The 26611-nt window shown below is 34.2% G+C and overlaps 1 protein-coding gene across 14 annotated transcripts in view; it reads left to right on the forward strand.

The window, feature by feature from the left end:
- LOC306657983 (PTB domain-containing engulfment adapter protein 1) overlaps positions 1-26611 on the forward strand; it is a 260729-nt gene that overhangs the window by 146200 nt on the left and 87918 nt on the right. For 12 of the 14 annotated variants that reach the window (XM_079134584.1, XM_079134583.1, XM_079134571.1 and 9 more), the window contains one exon: positions 21881-21955. In XM_079134584.1, the coding sequence (XP_078990710.1) occupies positions 21928-21955 (28 nt within the window). In that variant the 5' untranslated portion in view covers positions 21881-21927. Of the gene's footprint in view, positions 1-2395; positions 2617-21880; positions 21956-26611 lie in introns of all 14 variants that reach the window. The other 2 variants (XM_079134581.1, XM_079134582.1) reach the window with 1 other exon arrangement.

The raw sequence follows: 26611 nt of genomic DNA on the forward strand, positions 1-26611 counted from the left end.
CAAAGTGGACCAAACAGAAAAGATGGTAAGATATCATGAACAGAATCTACAAGAATTATGGGATATCATGAAAAGGCCAAATTTAAGAATTATTGGGATTGAGGAAGGCTTAGAGAAACAAACCAAGGAATGAACAATCTATTCAATGAAATATATCAGAAAATTTTCCAAATCTGAAGATGAAATGGAAAACCAAGTACAAGAGGCTTATAGGACTCCAAATATACAAAATTACAACAGACCCACACCACCGCACATTATTATGAAAATACCTAACATACAAAATAAAGACAGAATTTTAAAGGCCGCGAGAGAAAGAATCAAATTACATTCAGGGGGAACCCAATAAGAATATCAGCAGATTTTTAATCCAGACCCTAAAAGCTAGAAGGGCCTGGAACAACATTTACCAAGCCTGAAAGAAAACGGATGCCAACCAAGAATCTTATACCCAGCAAAACTTACTTTCAGATTTGACGATGAAAAAAGATCCTTCCATGATAAACAAAAGCTAAAGGAATTTACAAAAAGAAAGCCAGCACTGCAGAACATTCTCAGCAAAATATTCCATGAGGAAGAGATGAAAACCACGATGCAAATCAGCAACAGGAGGAACTAGCCTAAAGGAATAGCCATAAAGGGGAAACCAAATCATGTCAAAGAAAGTGAGTCACATGACTGGGAATATAAATCATATCACAATAATAACCCTGAATGTTAATGGCCTGAACTCATCAATCAAAAGACATAGACTGGCAGATTGGATTAAAAAGAAAAATCCAACAATATGCTGCCTGCAAGAGACTCATCTCATAGAAAGAGATACCCATAGACAAAAGGTGGAAGGATGGGAAAAAACATACTGTGCACATGGACACAGCAAAAAAGCTGGAATATCCATCCTCATTTCAGATAATGTGGACTTCAAGCCAAAACTAGTCAGAAGGGATAAAGAAGGACACTACATACTGCTTAAGGGAAGCATAAATCAGCAATACATAACAATCATAAACATCTATGCCCCGAACATTGGCTCATCCATGGTACGTCAAAACAAATCCTTCTCAATTCCAGAAATCAAATAGACCACAACACAATACTAGACTAGGCGATTTTAACACACCTCTCTCACCGCTGGATAGATCGTCCAAATAAAAATTGAATAAAGAAACCACAGATCTCAATAACACAATCAACAATTTAGACTTATCCAACTTATATAGAATATACCATCCAACAAAGAACGAATACACTTTCTTCTCAGCAGCACATGGATCCTTCTCTAAAATAGACCATGTTTTATGCCACAAAGCTACTGTTAGCAAATACAAGAAGATAGAGATACTACCTTGTACTCTATCAGATCATAATGGATTGAAATTAGAAATAAATGACAGAATAAAAACAGAAACTTCTCCATACCTGGAGATTAAAATAATACACTATTATATGATGAATGGATAACAGAAGACATCAGGAGGGAAATTAAAAAATTCTTAGAAGTAATCGAGAACAAAGACACATCATATCAAAACCTCTGGGACACTATGAAAGCAGTACTTAGAAGAAGATTTATTTCATGGGTTAGGTTAGGGTTAGGGATAAGGAAGGTGGTAAGAATGGAGGATGGAAGGGCCTGTATAGAGGGAAAAGAGGGGTGGGAGGGGTGGGGAGGGTGGGGGGAGGGAAAAATAACAGAATGACTCAAACAACATTGCCCTATGTAAATTTTTGATTTTTAATAAAAAAAGAAAAGGTTAAGCAGAAAGTGGTTCTTCTTTTATAGATAGGAGTAAATGGGGCTGGAAAGGCGTGGGTGTGGGAAAGAATGACTGAGGGTGGTGTGGTTAAGAACAGGAGGTCAGAGGATGTTGAAACCTGTGGTCAGCCAGTTGTTATTAGCAGAAGCAGCAAAGGAAGGGTTGATGCTGATGAGACTGAGTACAGGTCAAAGTTCAGAGGTCTGGGTGAAAGACGAGCTCAACTCCAGCAGGTTTCTTTTCCATATTGGTCAGTGGATACAAACGGTTCAGCTAATTGTTCATGAAGCAAAGAATGGGAATTTGGAGGACTCCATTTGGCTTTGTCATAGGTACAGAAGAGTATTCTGAAAATCACATCTTAGTCCTGCAGGAGAGGTTCTTTTCTGTAAGCTCTTTCTGGGATACAAAGGGGTGAGAGAATGTGTTTAATATTAGTTTTTTTTTTCCAGGATCATAGAGCTAGGGTAAAGTTCACCATTTTCAAGAAGGCGAGGAACACAAAGAGATTTCTGAGAAGAAATATTTTGTAGCTACACACAAAAGATTGGTAGAAAGACCAAAGAACTAAGGTTAGAAAATTTAAGATTGCTGTAGTTCCACTAAAGTTAAAAATAGACCCTGCATGATTACAGGGACGGAAGCAGAAAGTATCCACTGTGGCCAAGGAGCGCTACTTGTTGACAAGCAGGCAGCAGCGTCCACGCCGTCCCCAGCAGTGAGGACCGCCTGGTTTGCCTGTGCGAGTATTTGAAGGCTCTGGTTTAGAGGATTCGCTTTCCTTCTCCCTGTCACTCAGTCTCCTTCTAGTGCAGCCTCTTACGTATTGAGAGGTGCTCTGTAAATAAGAGAAAAGGTGAGTTTTCTTCTGAGGGCTGCCTTAAAAGCTGGTAAAGAAAATTATCTTAAGTCTTATAAAATGCTTTATATACTCAAAACCTTATAAAATGATTAAATGGTAAATCTGGACACACTTATTAAGTTGTAGAGTTTCATGTAAGTATTAAAAAAAAACTGCTTACTCAACAAAATACCAATTTATATATAGCTTATATTTAGGCAAGAGATTTAAATAAGACTAACCTTTTAGGGAGATATCCTAATAAAAAGTGGAACGTTTGAAACTGAAATTAAAAAAAAATCGCATAACTGTTACTTTATGTATATAGATCAAATGTATTTTAAAAAATACATATTTCACTATTCTAGTCTTAAAATTCATACAATCTTGAGTCTTAGGTTTTAATAGCACTGATTGTACAATCAAGCTGCTTATTCTAGTTTTTCAAAGGAATTCAGTCATTTTCTTATAGTGATGTTACCTCTGTAATTGAATCCCACAAGTTCTGTCTCACAGTAAGGATGTGGATATGGAAATGTTTGATGAAATAACTAAAACAGCAGGTCTAAAAAAATACAGTGCTGATATGTACAATCAAAGGAAAATGAAGAAAGGATACATTGTAATACAATAGCTATGATAAAAACCAGATGAAATATCAATGAGGATTTCTACACCATACTTCAAAATCTGTGGTTCCAAATGAAACGAAACTGAAGCCACTTTTTAGGTCTACCTACAAGCTCTCAAGTTCATTTGGTTGAAAGTAATATTTGTTTCAACATATGGAGTTTTACAATCTATGAAATGGTTTTATTGATTTTCAGGAATATTTTTCTTCACCTAAGTATTTGCTGCGTGATTGTCTCATTTTAGTAGAAGGTAGCTCACTTTCATTGAGGACACAGGATAATGGTGAAAACCCAGTCAGAATACCCAGGAGTTGTAATGAAATATCTCAACATCTAATTATTGAAGCAGATTGCCAGAAGCCTGCCAGTGTTGAACTTGGAATCTTAGATGCTTGAGGGAGTCTACTTGGGATAATCTTCACACTGACAGGAAAGAGATGGCCCTGGCAATTTGAGAATTCAGTGCTACTCCTCCCCTGGAACTTTCACTCTTGTGAGTGGCATAAAAAGGAACCATAAACATCCTCATCCTGGGACACAAAGGCAGTGTAGCCACTTCCATGCTGATAAGAGGAACAAGGTGTACCTCTGCATGACCAAGTCCCTGCACAGAATCTTGTGATGCCCCAACATTGCCATAATTATTGGCAAGACACTTATTGAACAGTAAGAGAATTTACAATTGTGGAAATGTCTTACGAATATACCTCATTATGGTCAGAATAAAGTGATTTAAGTTTTGTGCTTTAAATGTCAGGAAGGATGGACTGTGGGTTCCCATTTTTCTTTTTAATTCATTAGACACTTTATTTTTGACTTCACTTTTGGCATTAGAATAAATGCACATAAATGCATGTTATTTTTGTTTTGGTCCACAGACTTGATATTTCTGGGCATTGTACATTGAGATTTTCTCACATGTATGACATTCTGCAGAACTGATCATGTTACTCAGTGCCCCAAGTGCTCTTGGTAGACCTCTCCCTGACCCCAAGGGCATTGGAAAATAGGATAGACACGAGGCTCAGGGGAGGCTGGTTGAAGGCTCCCTGAAGGATACTGGCCATGTGACTAGGGGTTCTGTCTGCCTCGTCAACATGCACCACATGTGCTTTGCCTTTCTGCCTAGAACATTCTTTCTTTATCATACCTGTAGCCTTTGAACTATCTAGAAAATTACTGCCCTCAATCTTTCTGAAGCTGTCCCTTTGAACAAAATTGTCATTCCATGCTTCCCCTTCTTGGGTTCAGTGGTATGTCCCTCCTTTACAGGGCTTGTCCCCATCTACAGAGTCCCTTACCATTCTTCCCTCCCTCCCCAGATGGCAAGCTTTTTGAAAGCAGAGCCAAGGTCATACTTATTTTTATCTCCCATACCTGGTACAGAGCTTGTCACATAAAATGGTATCAAAATACAACTAAAGAAAGAGTAAAGTTTTTTTTTCATGTATGTTATAAGATATAGGTCAACATTGTGTAAAAGGAAAATAATGATAATAATAATGATAAGATAAGATAAGATAATGATAATAATGTTAAGCTAGGAAATTTCAGAATGCACTACTATTGCTGTTTCTCCACAAACTGTAACTATATATTCTCTTTACTGCATGTCATGTGGTTTCCTCTCCTGGTAATGGGAATTTGCTGTTTGTGCACTGGTTCTTTTTCTTGGCTCCACTCAGAATTGATCTATAAATTGCAAAGGCACTTGCAATTTATGGTCATAAAATCATTGAACTAAACCCATATCTCTCACCATGCACGAAACTAAACTCAAAATGGATTAAGGACCTCGGAATCAGACCAGAGACCCTGCATCTTATAGAAGAAAAAGTAGGTCCAAATCTTCACCTTGTTGGTCTAGGATCAGACTTCCTTAACAGGACTCCCATAGCACAAGAAATAAAAGCTAGAATCAACCACTGGGATAGATTCAAACTAAAAAGCTTTCTCTCAGCAAAGGAAACTATCAGCAATGCGAAGAAAGAGCCTACAGAGTGGGAGAATATCTTTGCCAATCATACTTCAGATAGAGCGCTAATCTCCAGAATCTATAAAGAACTCAAAAAACTCTACACGAAGAATACAAATAACCCAATCAACAAATGGGCTAAGGAAATGAATAGACACTTCACAGAAGAAGATCTACAGGCAATCAACAAACATATGGAAAAATGTTCAACATCTCTAGTAATAAGAGAAATGCAAATCAAAACTACCCTAAGATTCCATCTCACCCCAATTAGAATGGCGATTATCAAGAATACGAGCAACAACAGGTGTTGGCGAGGATGTGGGGAGAAAGGTACACTCTTACATTGCTGGTGGGGCTGCAAATTAGTGCAGCCACTCTGGAAAGCAGTGTGGAGATTCCTTAGAAAACTCGGAATGGACCCTCCATTTGACCCAGCTATCCCACTCCTTGGCCTATACCCAAAGGACTTAAAATCAGCATACTACAGAGACACAGCCACATCAATGTTCATAGCTGCTCAATTCACAATAGCCAGACTGTGGAACCAACCTAGATGCCCTTCAATTGATGAGTGGATAAAGAAACTGTGGTATATATATACAATGGAATATTACTCAGCCATAAAGAATGATAAAATTATGGCATTTGCAGGCAAATGGATGAAATTGGAGAATATCATGCTAAGTGAGATAAGCCAATCTCAAAAAGCCAAGGGACGAATGATATCACTAAGAAGTGGAGGATGACACATAATGGGGGGGAGGGAAGGGTTAGTGTTAGGGTTAGAGTTAGGGTTAGGGAGGGGGGCAAGTATGGAGGAAGGAAGGACTGTATAGAGGGTAAAGAGGGGTGGGAGGGGTGAGGGGAAGGGAAAAAATAACAGAATGAATCAAACAACATTACTCTATGTAAATTTATGATTACACAAATGGTATGCCTTTGTGCCATGTACAAACAGAGAAACAACATGTATCCCATTTGTTTACAATAAAAAAAAAATAAAATAAAAAAAAAAAAGAGAACATCGTAAGATGTCTTACATTTGGGAGATTTAAGTAGAGAACCTTTACAAACGACACTAGTTAAATCAAGAAATGTCAAAAGTGAACTAAATTCTCCAATTGGAATTTGTGAGTTTCATTATCCATTGTAAGCCATGAAGTTGCAATAGCTAGCCACTCCTTTAGAGTGTTCAGCAAACTGGAGGAGGTAATTTAAGATATAAACTTTACCTCACATCCTATACTAATTACCTCACCAAATTACATGTTCAAAAAACGTGAAAAACTTGAATGTAAAAAAAATGTGTATACTATGCAGTCACAAAAAAACAATATTTCTTTTTTTACTGCACCTAGTAACTAAACCTCATGATTAGACTTCATTATTTCAGTATCATTTCATTTCTGATTCTTCATGAACAACAGGATTTTTAAATGATTTGTGGCATATTAATATAAACAATGTTTTAAGAAGTTTTCAGGGAGTATTTTCTTTCTAATACCTTGAAAAATTTTCCAGGAAAATTTGATTTCAAATACACTCATATGGATAAAAGTAAAATCGGAACTGTTTTATTATTTGCACATATTTGCTTTCCCTAATCATAACAATATGATTTACCTTTTTTTTCAGTAAGATCTTGAGTAGCAGGTTGCATAGCAGAAAACTGTCATTCATTAAGAGACTACACTAAACTTCTAAACTAGTTTTTAATATTCAGTATATTTTATTGCGGAGTCATTTTTCAGATGTGAATGTGCTGAATTTATTTGAAGAAATGCTTGTTAATGTGAACTTTTTACATTAGTAAGCTTATAAAGGCTAAATTTATAAAGTAAGTTAATCTCACCTCACACTACTTTGTGACTGCTGATTTTTAAGTAGAATTTGAGATTAAGTGAGGACGTGGTGGTGTACACCTGTAATCCCATAAACTCATAAGACCCACATAGAGGGATAGCAAGTTTGAGGCCTGTATCAGCAACTTAAGGAGACCTTGTCTCAAAATTAAAAATTAAAAGGGCTGGGGGTATAGCTCAGTATTAGAGTACCCCTAATTTATGGTCCTCAGTATGGAGAAAAAATAATCTAATGGCATCTACCTTTAATATGCACAATATATTTGAAACTTTTTAAAAGAGATTTAAAACTCTTCCAAATTAAATGTGGAATGGTAGCATTTCAATAATCATATATAAATTATGAATCATAAATTTTCTTGGTCATACTTAAATATTCTATTTATGAGTTTAAAACATAGCCAGACCCTGTAGACATCAAATGAATTTATAAGGTTGCTTAATATTGTTTTCAATATATTGCAAATATTTAAAATAGGATCTTGCCTCTGGTACCTTAACAAGGATAAAAGCAAATATGTTTCAATGGTGGTATTTAAGAAACTTAAAATCAACCTAAAAATAATCTTTTCTGTTCCGCATATATAATCAGATCATGCATTTCTTCTCCATTTAACTTTGGTTCCTTTGTTACGTCGAAGATGTTGCACTCTGTGTTTCTAGTTTGCATTTTTTCAGATATTCAGATTTCTCGTATTCTGTCTTTGACCTCTGTGTATAATCTCCCCCTCCCTTATCCTAGGCCTTCTTTTCTGTCAATGGATCTAAGTAGTTTAGTTATGATGTAGGTGTGGTAGATTTTCCTCCTTTTCTCCCTCTTCCCCTTCCTTCCTATGAGCCTCTTTTCTCTCAAGGTCAAATTTGGCTAGTTTATATATCCTTGCTTTCAACTTCACCATTCTTCTACAAGGTCTCATCTGCCATTAATCTCATATACGTATTTTATCTTATACATTTATTTTTATTCCTACAAGTTTGACTTAGGTTGATACCTATCTATAATCTGTCTGTCTATCTATCTACCTATCTATCTACCTACCTACCTACCTACCTATCATCTCAATCATTGTCGTTATATCTGGGTCAGTTTGACTGATTTTAATCTTCATTAGGGGCTGAATTTTCTGTTTCTTTGAATGTCAGATTATTATTGAACATGCTATCTGATGTGAATTTTGCCATGTTTAATGCTGATTATTTTTGTATTTACAATATTCTTGAGCATAGTTTTGAAATTGGTGAAGTTGCTTGAAACAAAATTGTTCTTTATGATCCTGTTTTAAGTATTTGTAAGGTAGTACCAAAACTAATATTTATGATCTACCTTTAATTTTCCTAATAATATGAAAAGTTTCTTAGTAATTGTTTTATGAAATATAAAATTTTCCTCCTGCTGTTAGCTTCTGTGTTACTTATGAGGACTGCTCTCTCTAAACTTTGTAGATAACTCTTTGTTCAGGCTTGGGCATTTGTTCAAGAATATATGTCAGTAGTCAGAAGGATCTCCTGAAGGCATCTTAGTACTTTCATTTTATTTTTTAAAATTTATTCTTTTTAGATATACATGACAGAGTTTTATTTTGACATATTATACATACATGGAATTGTAACTTTTTCTAATTAGGATCCCATTATCATGGTTGTACATGATGTGGAGTTTCATTGCAGTCTATTCATATATGTACCTAGGAAAGTTATGTCTTATTCATTCTATTGTCTTTCTTATTCCTATCCCCCTTCCTTCCTTTCATTCCACTTTATCTAATCCATTGAACTTGTCCTTCTAACCCCTGCTTATTCTACGTTAGCATCCACATATCAGAGAAAACATCCAACCCTTGATTTTTTGGAACTGGCTTATTTCACTTAACATGATAGTCTGCATATCCATGTATTTACTGGCGGAAGTCATAAAGTAATTCTTTTTTTTTTTTTTTTTTTAATTTGGAACCAGGGATTGAACTTGGGGGTTCTCAACCATGAGCCACCTCCCCAGCCCTATTTTGTATTTTATTTAGAGACAGGGTCTCATTGAGTTGCTTAGCACCTTGCTTTTGTGAAGGCTGACTTTGAACTCGCGATCCTTCTGCCTCAGCCTCCTGAGCTACTGGGATTACAGGCATGTGACACTGTGCCCATCTAAAGTAATTCCTTTTTTTATGGCCGAGTAATATTTCATTTTGTATATTTTTTTATCCATTCATCTGTTGAATGGCACCTAGGTTGGTTCCATGGCTTACCTATTGTGAGTTAAGCTGCTATAAACATTGATGTGGCTGTGTCACTGTAGTATGCTGGTTTTAAGTACTTTGAGTATTTATTGAGGGGTTGTATAACTGGGTCAAGTGAAGGTTCCATCCAAGTATTTTGAGAAATCTCCATACTGCATTCCAAAGTGGTTGCACCAATTTGTATTCCCGCCAGCAATGTGTGAGTGCACCCTTTTCCCCCACATCCTTGTCAACATTATTGTTGTTTGTATTCTTGATTGTTATCATTTTGACTGGAGTGAGATGAAATCTCAGTGTAATTTTAATTTGCATTTATCTAATTATGAGAGCTGCCTAACATTTTTTATCTTCGTTGACTGTTTGTATTTCTTCTGTGAAGTGTCTGTTCAAGGCCCATTTATGATTGGGTTATTTGGTTTCTTGGTATTAAGTTTTTTGAGTTCTTTATATATTTTGAAGATTAATGCTGTATTTGAGGTGCAGTTGGCAAAGATTTTCTCCCATTCTGTAGGCTTTTTTTTTTTTTTTTTTTTTTTTTTTTGTGGTGCTGGGGATTGAACCCAGGGCTTTATGCATGCAAGGCAAGCATCCTACCAACTGAGCCATATCCCCAGCCCCTCTCTTCACATTCTTGATTGTTTCCCTTGCTGTGAAGATTTTCAGTTTGATACCATCCCGTTTATTGGTTCTTGGTTTACTTCTTGTGCTTTAGGAAACTTGTTGAAGAAGTCAGTTCCTAAGCTGACATAATGGAGAGTTGGGCCTACATTTTCTTCTAGTAGGCACAGGAGTTTGTTCTAATGCCTAGGTTTTTGACCCACTTTGAGTTGAGTTTTGTGCAGAGTGAGAGATAGGGGTTTAATTTCATTCTGTTACATATGGATTTTCAGTTTTCCCAGCACCATTTGTTGAGGAGGCTACTTTTATCCAATGTATGTTTTTGGCACCTTTGTCTAATAAGAGATAAATGTATTTAAGTGGGTTTGTCTCTGTGTCTTGTTTTCCGTTGGTCTTCATGTCTGTTTTTGTGCCAATACTATGCTGACTTGGTAAGATATCTCTGTAGTATAATTTAAGGTCTGGTATTGTGATGCCTCCTGCTTCATGTTTCTCACTAAGGATGGCTTTGGTCATTCTGGGCCTTTTATTTTTCTGAATGAATTTTGTAACCGCTTTTTCTATTTCTACGAAGAACATCATTGGAATTTTAATAGGAATTGCATTAAATCTGTATAGCACGTTTGATAGTATTGCTACTTTGGCAATATTAATTCTGCCTATTCCAAGAACATGGGAGATCTCTTAGTCTTCTAAGGTCCTCTTCAATTTCTTTCTTTAATATTCTGTAGTTTTCATTTTAGAGGTCTTTCACCTCTTTGGTGAGATTGATTCCCAAGTACTTAAATTTTTTGAGGCTGTGTAAATGGGATAGTCCTCCTAATTTCTCTTTCAGTGAATTCATCATTGGTTTATAGGAATGCAATTGATTTATGGTGTTAATTTCAGATCCTGCTACTTTGCAGAATTTGTTTGAGTTCTAGAAGTTTTCTGGCAGAGTTTTGGGAATCTTCTAAATATAGAATCATGTAAATGGCAAATAGGGATAGTTTGAGCTTTTCTTTTCCTATTTGTATCTTTTTGTTTCTTTTGCCTACTTGCTCTGGCTAGAATTTCAAGGACTATGTTGAATAGAAGTGGTGAAAGCAGACATTCTTTTCTCATTCCAGATGTTAGAATAAGGATTTCAATTTTTTTCCATTTAGAATGATGTTGGCCTTGGGTTTGACATATATAACTTTTACAATGTTGAGGTATATTCCTGCTCTCACTAGTTTTTCTAGTGTTTTTCAACATGAATGGATGGTATATTTTGTCAAATGCTTTTTTGCATCTATTGATATAATCATGTTGATTCTTGTCTTAAGTCTACTGATATGATGAATTATGTTTATTGATTTCCATATGTTGAATCAACCTTCATCTCTGTGATGAACCCCACTTGATCATGGTGCACTATATTTTTAATGTTTTTTGTATGCTGTTTGCCAGTATTTTACTAAGAATTTTTGCATCTTATTCATCAGGGACATTGATCTGAAGTTTTCTTTCCTTGACGTGTCTTTGGTTTTGGTATCAGGGTTATACTAGCTTCATAGAATGAGTTTGGAAGGGTTCCCTCCTTTTCTATTTTATGGCATAGTTTGAGGAGGATTGGTGTTAATTCTTCTTTGGAGGTCTGGGTAGAACTCAACTGGTCTGGATTTTCTCTGTTGGTAGTCTTTTGATGGTGTCTTTAATTTCATTACTTGAAATTGACAAGTTTAAATTTTCTATGTCCTCCTGAATCAATTTGGGTAGGTCATATCTCTAGAAATTTGTCAATGTTTTCAAGATTTTTGTCTCTTATTGGAGTACAAATTTTTAAAATAATTTGTGATTATTATCAGTATTTTGATAGTGTTGGTGGTTATTTCCTTTTGCATACAGATTTTAGTTATTTCAGGTTTTTTCCTCTTTCTTTTGGTTAACTTGGCTAAGGGTTTATCTATTTTTTCAAAGAACAAATCTTTTATTTATTTGATTTTTTGATTTTTTTTTCCCTTTGTTTCAATTCATTGATTGTAGCTCTGATTTAATTATTTCTTATCTTCTGCTTTCAGATTTGTTTGCTCTTGCTTTTGTAAGACCTTGAAATGTAATGTTAGATTATTTGGTGACTTTTCTATCCTTTTAATAAATGTGCTAAATGCAATGAAATTTTCTCATAGCACTGCCTTCATAGTGTTCCAAAGATTTTGATATGTTGTGTTGTTTTCTCATTTACCTCTAAGTATTTTTTTTTTTTTTTTTATTTAACACTTGATTTCTTCTGCTACCCATCGGTCATTCAACAACACATTGATTATTATCAAGGTTTTAGTGTACCTTCTATTTTTTATTTCATCATTGATTTCTAATTTCATTCCACTATGATCTGATAGAATACATAGTATTATCTCTAGTTTTTTTTTTTTTTTTGCTGAGTGTTGCTTTGTGGATTAAAATAAGGACTATTTTAGAAAATGATCCGTGTGCTGCTGCTGCGGAGAAAGTGTATTCAGTCATTGATGCATAAAATACGTTATATATGTCTGATAATTCTAAATTGTATTTTTTAGTTCTATAGCTTCTTTATTTAGTTTTTGTTTGGTGGATCTATCCAGTGATGAGAGAGGTGTGTTAAACTTATCCAGTATTTTTGTTGTTGTGGTCTATTTGATTCTTGAATTTGAGAAGGGTTTTTTGTTTGCTTGTTTTGTTCATTTGTTTTTAATGTACATAGATGCTTCATTATTTGGGGCATAAATATTTATGATTGTTTTATCCTGCTAATGTATAATTTTCTTAAGCAGTATGAAATGTCCTTCTTTGTCCCTTCTGATAAAGTTTGGCTTGAAGTCCACTTTAACTGATATGAGGATAGAAACCCCTGCTTGCTTATGAGATCCATGTAAATGATAGGTTTTTTTCCTATCCTTTAACCTTCGGCCTATGGATGTCTTTGCCTATGAGATGAGTCTCTTGGAGATGGCGTATGTTGTTGGTCTTGTTGTTTAATCCAATCTGCCAGTATGTGGCTTTTGATGAAGGAGTTTAGGCCATTTACATTCAGTGTTATTATTGAGAAATGATTTTGATTTCCGTGCCATTTTTGATTTATTTCTGGTCTTTAATTTGAATCAATTCCTCCTAACATTGACTGTTTTCTTCTAGTGTACTTGCTCCTTTTGCTTGTTTTCAGTTTTATTTTTCATTTCTTCTTCATGAAATATCTTATTGAATATCTTTTGCAGTACAGGCTTTTTAGTTGTGAATTCTTTTAACTTTTGTTTATCATGGAAAATTTTAATTTCATCAATTCTGAAGCTTAATTTTGTACAGTATAGTATTTTTGGTTGGCATTCATTTTCTTTCAGAGCTTGGTATATATTACTCCAAGACCTCCTTGCATTTAGGGTCTGAATTAAGAAATCCGCTGAGATCTGGATTCGTTTCCCTCTAAACGTGATCTGTTGTTTCTCTCTGGCAGCCTTTAAAATTCTTTCTTTATTCTGTACATTAGGCATTTTCATAGTAATGTGCTTTGGTGTACATCTGTTGCAGTTTTGTATATTTGAAGTCCTATAAATCTCCTGTATTTGATTTTCTACTTCATTCTTTAGGTTTTGAAAATTTTCTCATGTTATATCATTGAAAAGATTGTTCATTCCTTTGGTTTGTTTCTCCAAGCCTTCATCTATCCTGATAAATCTTCTATTTGGTGTCTTCATGTTTATTTCATATTTCTTGGAAATTCTGTGCTGGTCTCTTAACATCATTTCTCCAGTGCAGTGTCAGTTTTGTTTTCCAGATTATATACTTTGTCTTCATTGCCAGAAACTCTGTCTTCCAAGTGGTCTAGTAAGTTGGTGATGCTTTTCATTGAATTTTTAATTTGGTTTATTCATTCATTTCAAGAATTTCTGCTTGATTTTTTTATAATCTATTTTTATCAAAGTGTCCTTTCACTTCCTATGTTTTATCTCTGATTTCACTCCTTACATCTTTCTTATCTCACAGATCCATTTAACTATGAACTTTCTAAACTCCTCCTCGGACATTTCTTCCACTTCACAGGGGAATTTTTTTTTTGCTTGAGGTGGTTTGTTCCCTTGTTTTTTCATGTAGTTTGTATGTCTACCCATCTAACAGTATGGATCTACAGCAGCAGAGTTTCTACTCTGTGGACTAATAGTGTCTCTAAAGATTTGTAGAACCTCACAGTTTAGGGGGAGAGAAATAAGAACAACAACCAATGCAAACAATATAAGGCATTAAACCAAATAATTCCTGCTATGACATATATAATGTTGTCACAATAAACACAAATGTTGTGATCTGTTATTGTCCATAATGTATACAGTAAGTTTGGAAAAGGGTTTACAATTTCCAGTGGTGAGCTCAGAGAAGATATGCAGGATATGATAATTATGAGAGATGAGCAGAGAAAATAGAAGTAGAAAGTTAAAGGAAAAGTGAAAGAAAGAACAATAGAGTTTTTTGTGGTGTTAATGAAAGAAAAGAGAGAAAGAGAATCAGCAGATTAGAGGGGAAAATATAAAATTAAAATAAAAAAAAATAAAAGAATGCAAAACAAAACTGTTATATACTAATCAAACATCCTATCCCTCAAAAGATTGAGCCATGTATAATACTTGCCTTCAAAAAATGCTAGAAATGAGAAAAAAGAGAAAAATAGTTATATGTACAAGTGTTCCTGGACCATTCAGCTCATCATTAAGCAGGAAAAAAAAGTTTTCAATGAGAAGTTAAAGAATAGACAAACCCTTAGCCATACTAGCAAAGAGAAGGAGAAAACTCAGATTATTAAAATTCGTGATGAAAAATGAAATATCATGACAGACACCACTGAAATACATAACACAATGAGAAGCTACTTTGAAAATGTATATTCCAACAAAATAGAAAGTACCAAAGACATCGACAAAATTTCTAGAGACATATGCTCCTCCCAAACTGAACCAGGAGGACATACACAATTTAACAGATCAATACCAAGCAATGAAATAGAAAAAGCTATCAAAAGCCTACCATCCAAGAAAAGCCCAGGACCAGATGGATTCTCAGCCAAGTTCTACAAGACCTTCAAAGAAGAACTCATTCCAATACTTTTCAAAATATTCCAGGAAATATAAAAGGAGGGAACCCTACCAAACTTTCTATGAAGCTAATATCACCCTCATACCAAAACCAGGCAAAGACACATCTAGGAAAGAAAATTTTAGACCAATATCCTTGGTGAATATAGACATAAAGACATAAAGATCCTTAACAAAGTACTGGCAAACCGTATCTAAAACATATTAAGAAAATTGTGCACCACGATCAAGTGGGGTTCATCCCTAGAATGCAAGGATGGTTTAACATCCATAAATCAATAAACATAATCTTTCATGTCAATAGACTTAGGGATAAGAATCATATGGTTATTTCAATTGATGCAGAAAAAGCATTTGACAAAATACAACACCCCTTCATGCTGAAAACACTAGAAAAAATAGGGATAGTAAGAACATACCTGAACTTTGTAAAGGCTATTTATGCTAAGCCCATAGACAATATCATTCTTAATGGAGAAAAATTGAAAGTGTTCCCTTTAAAAATGGGAACAAGACAGGGATGCCCTCTTTCACCACTTCTATTCAACATCGTACTTGAAATAACTAGCCAGAGCAATTAGACAGACTAAAGAAATTAAAGATAAACAAATAGGAAAAGAGGAACTTAAGCTGTCACTATTTGCTGATGACATGATTCTCTATTTAGAGGATCCAAAAATCTCCTCCAGGAAACTTCTAGATCTCATAAATGGATTCAGCAAAATAACAGGTTATTAAAATCAACATGCATAAATCTAAAGCACTTTTATACATAAAAGTGATGAATCATCTGTAAGGGAAATGAGGAAAACAACTCCATTTGCAATAGCCTCAAAAAAATAAAATAAAATAAAATACTTGGGAATCAATCTAACCAAAGGGGTAAAAGATCTCTACAATGAAAAATACAAAACATTGAAGAAAAGAAATTGAGAAAGACCTTAGAAGATGGAAAGATCTCCCATGTTCTTGGATAGGCAGAATTAATATTATCAAAATGGCCATACTTCCAAAGGTGCTATCCAGATTTAATGCAATTTCAATTAAAATTCCCATGACATTTCTCATAGAAACAGAAGAAGCAATCATGAAATTCATCTGGAAGAACAAAAGACCAAGAATGCCAAAGCAATCCTGAGCAGGAAGAGTGATGCAGGAGGTATCACTATACCAGACCTTAAACTCTACTATAGGGCAATAGTAACAAAAACCACATTATACTGCACCAAATTAAACAGGTAGATCAATGATACAGGATAGAAGACACAGAGATATACCCACATAATCACAGTAACCTCATACTAGACAAGGGTGCCAAAAACTTACAATGGATAAAAGATAGCTTCTTCAACAAATTGTGCTGGGAAAACTGGAAATCCATATGCAGTAAAATGAAACTAAACCTCTATCTCTCCCCCGTACAAAACTCACTCAAAATGGATCAACGATCTAGGAATTAGACCTGAGACCCTTCACCAAATAGAAGAATAATAGGCCCAAATCTCCATCATGTTGGCTTAGGACCAGACTTCCTTAACAAGACCATCCATAGCACAAGAAATAAAAGCAAGAATCAATAAATGGAATAGATTCAAACTAAAAAAAATTTTTCTCAATTTTCACATTTTCAACAATGTGAAAAGAGAGCCTACAGAGTGGGAGAAAATCTTTTCAATTCACAATAGCTAGATTGTGGAACCAACTGAGATGTCCTTCAGTAGATGAATGGATAATGAAACTGTGGTATATATATATACAATGGAATATTACTCAGCCATAAAGAAGAATATAATTATGGCATTTGCTGGTAAATGGATGAAGTTGGAAAATATCATGCTAAATGAATTAGGCCAAGCCCAAAAAACCAAAGGCCAAAAGTTTTCTCTGATAAGTGCATGACAATATATAACAATGGGGGTTGGAGGGGGGAAGAGAAAAATGAAGGACCATTGGATGGTGTAGAGGAGAAAGGGGTGGGAAGAGGTGGGGATGGAAAAACAGTACAATGAAACAGACAGTATTACCCTAAAAAAAAAAAAAAAAAAAAAAAAAAAGAATTGTCTCCTTTGGAGTTCAAAAAATTCTTGCTTCCCTTCTCAGCAATGTTAGGTGGAGTGGGATGAAATGTGATACCTACTCTGCCCTTGGGGAGAGTCACTGGAGGGTTCTGTGAGAGGAGATTCTTTAAGCAGAATTCCTGGAGGTGGGTTTTAGACCTAGTAAGTCTCCAGGTCTTCATTGAATGGTGACTGATCTGAAGATTTTAAATCAGAGCACCTCCATGGCGCATCAGTCGGCAGTCCATTGTTGGCTGTTGCGCCCAAGGAATCTCCCCTGGGTTTCACTAGTGCCCAGAAGAAGCCAGTCCTTGGTCCCCTCTGTTACCCATGGGCCGTGTGTTTCCTGGTCTCTTGGGTTCAGTCTCCAAATTCAGGCTTTTCAACCCCCACCCTTTCAAATTGCCAGCTAGATACTTCCCTCCCAGACAGCGCTGTCAGCTGCTGGTCTCAAAGGGAGAGAGGGAACCAGGTTGGTTTCCATGACCAGTATTCCCCTGTGTAAATCCCTCTCCGCATATAACTTGCTTCTGATCACTTAGGCACTATGTTGTGTGGTGTGGGTTTGCCAGGACTATATTTTGGGCTTAGCTGGGGTTTACCAGGAATCCACTTCCCCAGCTGCCAACCCCTGCAGTGTGGCTGCAAAATGGCTCCTTCCTCTGTACCCCATGAGCAGCTGGGAGAGATATGACTTCTTTCACACACAACAATATTGTGCAACATGCCTTTCAGGTTAGTCTGGCAGTATCTTTGATCTCTGATCTCTACAAACCCAGACACACCTCAGGCCTCCTAAAAATGTGGGTTCCTTTAATTTCCTTATCCCTCTATTTTGCTGGCAGTGGTGCAGGGACACCTGGCTGGTGTTGGAGTTGGTGGCCTCAGTGGCACTTGGGAGTTCTTCCTTATTTTATTATATACAATTTCCTAAGTACCTGCTCTGCTTTGAATCTCTAGTATTAATTCCCAGTAAATTCACCACTTTTTTTATTTATTTATTTTTAATTTTTTATTTTATTTTATTTTTTTCACCTACCTTGCTGAGATGCCTGTCTGCTTTCTTGGTTTCATGCCATGGAGCAGCCAGGAAAGTGATCACCTCTATCCCGCCATCTTGAAGTGGATCAGCTCATCTCTTTAGTTCTTTCTGTACAGATTTCTCTTCCTAAGGCACTAGACTGCAACTGTTAGATGTCCTGATTTCACTACATTTTCAGCTGTACATCATCGACTCAGGGAGACTCTTGGGATCTGAGTGGATTCACTCCCTGAACAACAGTTGGGAAATTTCTCTTGGAAGTAAGCTGGGAAGTCATAGGTTTACTTAATTTGTTTTTCCTCTGTTGTGGATCATTGTCCTTTATTGCCTAATGTACAATGAAGACATTGCTTCATTTATTTTTTCTTGTTTTTGAGTGGGTTATGATGGTAAGATAAGTCTAGCCTCCAACTTGACCAGAAACAGAAATGTGTAAATAGGACCACAGCTATATTTAATATTTGGAAAGGTGGCAAAATACATTTCTGAGAAAGTTTGAATTATTTATTGAATAACGTTGACTTTTTAAAAAATATATACAATTGGGGAAATCAGTATAAGTTCTCACATAATACTACATAGCACTGTTAATCTCAAAGAATTTTATATTTTAAGAAGTACTTAAAAAGTGGGAAATACATACTCTTCAATATTCAGTACTGGGTAGAGTGAAATTAAATGAGCTTTCTCACACATAACTGATAGTCATGTAAATTGATATAACTCCTTTCTGTATAATTTTTTAAAATAGAAAACCTAAAATAATAAAAATTTAGACCTAATAGATTCTAGCCTGCTATTTTTGTGGAAAAAAATTAACAGAAGAGAAAATTTCACATAAATTATTCTTTCTCTCTCTCTCTCTGTACACACACACATATGCACATACATATTTGGCTACCACTTAGAAATAACATTTATTTATAGAGAAATAATGCCATCCATGTGTATGTAGTCACGGAAATCATGTTTATGAAAGTTGATCCCAAAGAAAACATTTATAAGTTGAAATAGGCATTACCTAGAAATTAAGTTTAATTTAACATTAAATTTTAACTATATGGTTTATTATGTGAAGTGATAAAGTACATTGAAACATGTATTATTAGCACAGTAAATAAATACGCAGCTTATTGGATGACAATCTGATGCTGTGTACTGTTTATACACACTGGAGGAGTGTCAAAGTATTATCTGCTTATTTCCTAGTGTAACAGTAAGATGTGTTTTATAAAAAAAAATTTGACATACCATTTTATTAAAAACAATATGCTAAGGAATGCTGTTTGAACAGTGACATTATACTTTATTTTTAAGAATGGCTTATCTGGAATTTATTGACATTATATCTGTGCATCCTGTGGGCAAGTGAAAGTGCTTCTTGTGCTTCAGATTCATAGTGATATGGTACCTTCCTTATTTATCCAAATGTACTTTATAGAATTTTGCTAAAATTTTTCCTTCTGTTTATAGTCTCCCAAAAAGTTTACGATATGTTTGTCTTAATTTTGAAGCCATATACTATTTAGTTTTATGAATTTTAAAATTATGTGACATTAAGTTTCTATTTTATATTTCACATTCTACTATTGGTGAAAATGTCTGATGTGATGAAATTTAGATAAGGAAAAATATTGAATTTGATGTGATTAATAAACTTCAGAATATTTAGTTATTTCAACTTTTCAAAGAAATTGAATCTTCTGTTCTTTTTCTGCTAGTTTTTCTTTTATTTTCTCTTATTTCTCTAGGATAGGATCAATAATAAACTATGTCTGTTAGATTATGGATGAAAAGTAACTTTGGATATGATCAAAATATATTTTACTCCCTGTTGTATTGTATTTCCTTGTATCTATGTAGTCTGTGGCATAATTTTCAAAGAAATTTCGGGTTTTGAAAGAGAAGGACAATAATGTGGGGCCACGTCCTTGTTGGAATACTATCTGTGGTAAAAAAAAAAAAAAAAAAAAAACCCACCTGAACTCTTGTAACCACTGCAAGGGAAGTTTTCTCAAGCAATAACTAGGTTTAAGAGCAACAAAGTGGCGGGAATCTTCTGGTGAAAAACAAGATCATTTTGATAATGATTTCCTATGAATGCCAAATGACAGAAGACGTTTTCAGAAGATGGGAGAGAGAATAGATATGATACAGAGTGTGGTACGTCAGAATCAGAATCTGAGTGAGGAGAGTGGCCTGGGAACCCTGGCTTCTTGTGTCCAATATACTTAGGATTAAAGAACATGAGGGTCTCTGAGCAGGAAGTGGTAGTAAGTCTCTGAATCTCTCAGTGGGGTGGGGGAAGGTATTGTGGTCACTTATTTTCTATCAGCTGAAACCTCTGTGCAGGTGTGGGGAAGGTTTTACCCAAAGTCCAATTACTCTCCTGTTATCTGAAGGTATAAGTCCACAGAACTGGGCTCTCAACTAAGCACAGGAATGCCCGTGGATTTCTGTTGAAGCAGGTCTCTGAATTATCATAAGAGCAGATTACTAAACTGTATTTTTATTTCATGTAGTTGAATTGATCCAGAAATGTGAGAAATACAAGTTATGGAAAGAATAAGATGTTGTTTTTAATTCTAACAAAGTTGAGTTTTCTTGAAATACAATAGAAATAAAGTAAAAGGGAGAAGTTGTCTAGTTCAATTCAAGAATATTTATTTGCCAGAGCAGCAAAGGAGTCATATTTGCTGGTTCCACCAGGAAGATAGCTCTTTTATGGACTCTGAATATAGATTATAAGCAGTACTAGTAAATATTTAATCTTACCTGCCTTCTGAGTCCTTAATGTGAATTGTCTATGAGTCTCTGAGCACAAAATCTATAAATCATTTGTTTTGTACATGAACATCTTAGATAAATAAAATAAAAATCTGTCAGTTGGACAACCACTTTAGAGAACATAAAGTCCCCTCATCAAGCTTTGATGGTTTTGATGAAGAGCCCTCATAGTGAAACACAGCACCAAACGAGCAATAACGGAGCCTCTGTCCTCAACAATAATGCATATAAAGAAGAGAGTACTAGATTTGGAGCCCATGCAGTATTGAATACAGTGACAGTTCCAGATACTTTCTGAATTCAGTATGCACCAGATGCTTTCCTACCTCTCCGAAAGTGCAAAGCAGGCTTACGTTTCTAACCACTACTACTACTATGTCACCTGCTTTTGGGATTTTGAAAACATCATGGAACCCATATGGGCTCAGTTAAGTTAAAAATAAATAAGTCTTTATATGTTTGAGTGGATTTAGAAAAGTGATTTTATTCCTAAAGTCACAATCAAAAAGCTTTTGTTTACCTACCAGTACTGTTAATGTGAACCCCAAATTGGATCATACTTCTTAACAATAAGTGCAGGGAAAAGTATTGATCTTCTTTCTCATTAAATTTTCAGATAAATATAATTAGTGATTGATAAGAAATAGGAAAAAGATAAAAGAATTTTGGAGAATTTTGGGTGATATGTTCTTTTTTCAATGTTTTGTTGATGCATTAATAGTTGTACGTAATAATGGGATTTGTTGTTACATATTTGTACATGCACTCAATTTAACAATATAGTTTAGCCAATATTACTCAATATATTGTTTTTCATTGCTGTGCCAATCATAATATTGAGTATTTATTCTTACTCATTGTCCCTTGAGACATTTTATATATTGTTTGTATATATTTAAAAAAATTTTTAAAATGGTTTGTAAAATATATTAACACAAGAAGTTGATCAACAGTCCTTCATTTATGTTTTAATGTTTTGTCATTTTTGTAGGATATAAATTGTGATTGAACTGAACACTTATTTGGCAGAGCCTCATCATGAACCGTGCTTTTAACAGGAAGAAAGGTAAATGTGCACATTTTGGAGGACTTGGGAATCACATCAACATTGCTTTAAAAATAAAACAGAAGTGTTAAGAAATTGTTTTTTCTATTATCAGATCACATGGCTTAAAAATGAAATTACATTAGAAGAATTTAAATTTGCAAATATTGTTAATTAATCTTCTTCGGTTATCCCTCTAATGAAAGAGTGGCATTAATATACTTAGTTTACAATACATATGTGATAATATGTTCTCTGGGAATTTTATGCTATGTTGTGAAATTATAAAGAATAAGATGATTTGAAACCCAGTCCTAAGTTCAGTTTATATAGTCATATAATATTAACTTACCTGGGTTTGCATAAGGTTGCACAGTATAAATTCATTCCTGAGTATTTGTGTATGTGTGTGTGTGTATGCACACTAGTTGTGTTACTGAATTGTGTGGGAGGCCTGGTAATAGGTGAATTGATAGCAATGAGACCCAAATAAGTTTGCTATTAATACTGTGGTGGAAATATAAAATAAACATAAATTTATTATATCATAATCATCAATAAAGGAATACATGAAACAACTAGCTAGTTACATGCTATTTTTTAAAGGGCAGGAAAAATGGAATTTAACACACTATTTCATGAAATACTTATGTAGAAAAGAAATACTTTGTGATTTTTGTCTAATTCAGTGAAGCTAAAATAATGTATACTTTTTATTCTGGAAGTTCTCTAGTGTAGGGCACAGGGCTTTCTCCTGTTTACAATGAATGAATTGAAAACAAATATTTAAATAATGCTAATCAAATTTAGAGATGATGAAAAACAGGAAGAGATGACTGACAAAGTAGGAATACAGATATGTGGGAAGACCAGTGAGGTTATATTCCACACTATTAATAAAATATTGTGAATTGCCAACTAATAGTCCCACAAATATAATTACTTATTATTATTCATGTGTTTTCATTATTTGGAAGATGTTCCTTAAGTGCTAGGTTAGTTTAAAAAAAAAAAAAAAAAAAAAGCCCTAATAATCAACAGTGTGATTATCAAGGGCTGGAGCTTGTATTCTAATATATGGATAATGACAGTCCAGAACTAGGGACCAGGGTATTCTGTTCTATTTCACACAATCAGGCATAATGTGTTTTCTTTTCAAAATATTTAAATAGTTAGCTGACACATTATAATATGCCCAGATGATAGAAGCTGAAATAACATCAGCACTTTCTACATGTAACAGGAAGCATACTCGAGGACCCTTGGAGCAGCTGTCTTTCAGTGTCTGAAGGGCTGCCATTTAGCCATGGGACTATTTTGATAACGAAGAAATAGGTGTAAATTATAAGGTCCTTGGTTGAATGTAAGAAAGAGCATTTCAGCAGTGTCGTGTAAAAATATAATGGATTACTCAAATTACTCTTTATGTCACAGAAGGGAAAGCCATTTAAACATTTAGATATGATACAGAAGATTAATATGTTCAATAGGAGTTTAGATAATGTGACCTTTCAAACACTTTACAAGGCTGCAAAGCTGGAAATACGTTATTTTGCTTATTTTCTGTATAAGAGGAAGCAAAATGACATTGTTTGCAGTCTGTGGCTTGCTGCTGATTCAACACATATCCCCAAAGTAAAATGATGTCCCTTTTTGCGTTTTTAAATTTTTTTTTTTACTAGTAAGGAAGTGTAGAAATAATTCTATGATATATTAGAGTATTTTTAATAAAGTAATAAAACCTTACATGACAATTCATCACTGTAATCACACTACCTTTATTTATGAAAAACTTTTTTAGACCTCTGAGGACACACAAATACACACACACACACACACACACACACACACACAACTCCCCATCCCATGGCTTTGAAATTGGAACCACATGTTTCTAATTTTCTATTTATTTGAAGGAGATTCAGAGTGTTTATTCACTGACAGATCCCGGGAATTGGGTAGGGATATAAGTAACCAGCAATTGTCTATTTGTCTCATTTGCACCCAGTGGGGTGCTACCTTGGGGAAAATTGGAGTGATTTGCAGAATCCAGATGCAAAAGCGCTTATTTCCTGCTTTGCTTAGTTTTTTTTTTTTTTTCCGATTTTCATCACCTTTTCTTATTTTCCAAGTCTAATGATTAAATAACCTTATTTGGTAATTATCAATCAATATCTTGCTCCAGCTCCAACTGAGAATTAGATACCAGAAGTTCTACCTTAAGTTTGTTGATCAGTTCTGAGTCTCATTTGTTGAAGGAAAATAATCTTAGAACCTCTGTTCCAGGTTTTAACTAACAGCACTACGAGTTGAATTTTACTTTGAGATGCGGAATTTGAATGTTATAGATTTCCTATTTCCTGACAATCTGGAGCCATAATTATATTCCTAGAGAATATATTACTCAAGTGTTACTTCCAGTAACTAGTACCAATATATACTGTACATAGTATTCAAAACAAAATAAAATGGTCTTCTGTCAGGAAAAGCCTATTTCTTATTTCATAGATATCCAGTTTATTTGGTCATTTCATGCAGCCCTACTAAATGCCTCAGAAACCAAAGAAAAAGGATTATCTCTTAAACATAGTTGTTTCTTCTTATTAAGTCTCTGATTTATTATTATGGTATTTACATTGAATTAGCCAGATATTTCACAATTTTTTTTCTTTTTTGCAACTACTGTAATGATGTTATAGTCACTCAGAAAATCTCAAAAAGTCTGAATTGGAATTGCAACATTTTGAGCTACTTTGAAAAACCCTTTAAAAGTTTAAATTTGAATGGTTGTATTTGTTTTACAGATTCTTCCTTGGTTAGCAGTCTCTTTGAATTTTGAAAATCTTACATTCTATTATTGCATAAAAATTAAACCATTTAGCAAAAAAGCATAAAATATAACATGTTAGTGGTGTGATTAATAATTCAACAAATTACAGTTCATTTCTTTAACTTACCAGTTGATATACTGATGAAATATAATCATATTGTCTAAATGCTTAAAATTCAATATTTAAGAATTATTTTCCTTTTTATGAAAAATGTTATTCAAATGTAATCTTTCATCCAATAATATTTAGCTTTAAATTTAACATACTTAAATTAGGCACTTTCATTATGTTAAGCTTTGGTGATAAAAAGTATAATGAACTTACTGCATCTTTCATGAGGAGCTCTTAATCTCAATGCATTTTAAAAATTTAAATGTATCGACCCAGCATTTAGTCATTTGACATTTGTCAAGCATTTAAAAATGTCAATATTTCCTTTTACATGAGGGTTCAATATTGAATTAGCAATTTTAATATAATTTCAGGGAAGGGAAACACGTTCTAGAATGTCTATATTCCCATGTTTATACCAGTTCTCTTAATCTAATTGCTTCTGTGGATACAGCTAGTGATCAAAGACCATCATCTGTATTGCCTTCTCAAGGTCCAAAAACATCTATGTGAGTTAATATCCAGAGTTTTATTCTTTGATTTTTTTCTTAAAAAAATATAAATTCAGATGACACTAATGACTCAGTTTGGAAGTCCTTCAGGTTTTATAAATGTACTACCTATAACAGAGATTGTGTACTGAGCAATCATTAAAACATCCACATTTCATGTTGTGTGAATGTCGATTTTAGTTACTAAAGAAACTGTAGCTTATCCACTGGTAATTTCATGTTGTGTTTATTTTAGTCCGTAACCAGAAACACCTACATATACCTACCCTTTTTCAAGGTCACCAAAATGTAAGACTCTAACCCAGGCAATATCATCAGTTTTCAAATAATAGTGGGTTTTGAGAGAAAGCAATTATCTCTCTGCCTCAGGATTGGTATGAACTATCATATTAAGACTTTAGTCAGACTTTTTATAACTCTTGGAGAAGTGTTGTGTATTATGGGAAGGAGGCCTGAGAAGAATTGTGCAAAGTGATAAAAAGAGAAATTGGATATTGTTCTAGGCTTCCAAAAGGCAAATGTTTGGTGTTTTTATTGTTTCCGTGTACAAAATTGTGATGTACTTCTTTCAGTATACAAGAGTAAGATTATTTGCTGAGTCTGAGTGCAAATGATTCTTGAAATAATCATATCACTATTCATTAGCAATTTTAAAATTATAAAATGAAATCCATATCAGAAGTAAAAACAATTTATACCTAAAATGTCATTGTCAGTATTGTGTTTTGAAGCTTAGAGAGCATTGCTTTTCAAAATATTTCATCAAAATGCAGTTCTCACTTTTCCACTCCAATAGAGAGGAAATAGCCCCAATTCTGTTGATTCTTATGTCTTATCAGAGAAGATCTAGTGAATATTACTTTGTACCCATAAATATGTTTAATATAAATACAGTGCAGTGTCCTTCAAATAACTAACATTCTCAGAATATATGTCATTTTTCTTGTTTTCAAATCCCCCCAGTTTGAAAAGCACATATTAATGATATCAAATTAGTTTCTATAAACACTATTTTAAATGTTCTCAACTGAATGTTGAAAGTACTTGGTTAGTAATCTGATATTTCCTTTCCACGTGTCCTAATAGTAGTTTTCATGGTAAAATGTACCTTTAATTCTTTTCCATTTATAATATTGATTTAAATTTTTTAGACTCCCCTGAAGATTAAAATACAAAATTTCACAAATGGAGATAAAATGTACTTGAAGATTAAGAAATCTAAC

The sequence above is a fragment of the Sciurus vulgaris genome (genome assembly GCF_902686455.1).
Source record: "Sciurus vulgaris genome assembly, chromosome: 3".
NCBI lineage: Eukaryota > Metazoa > Chordata > Mammalia > Rodentia > Sciuridae > Sciurus > Sciurus vulgaris.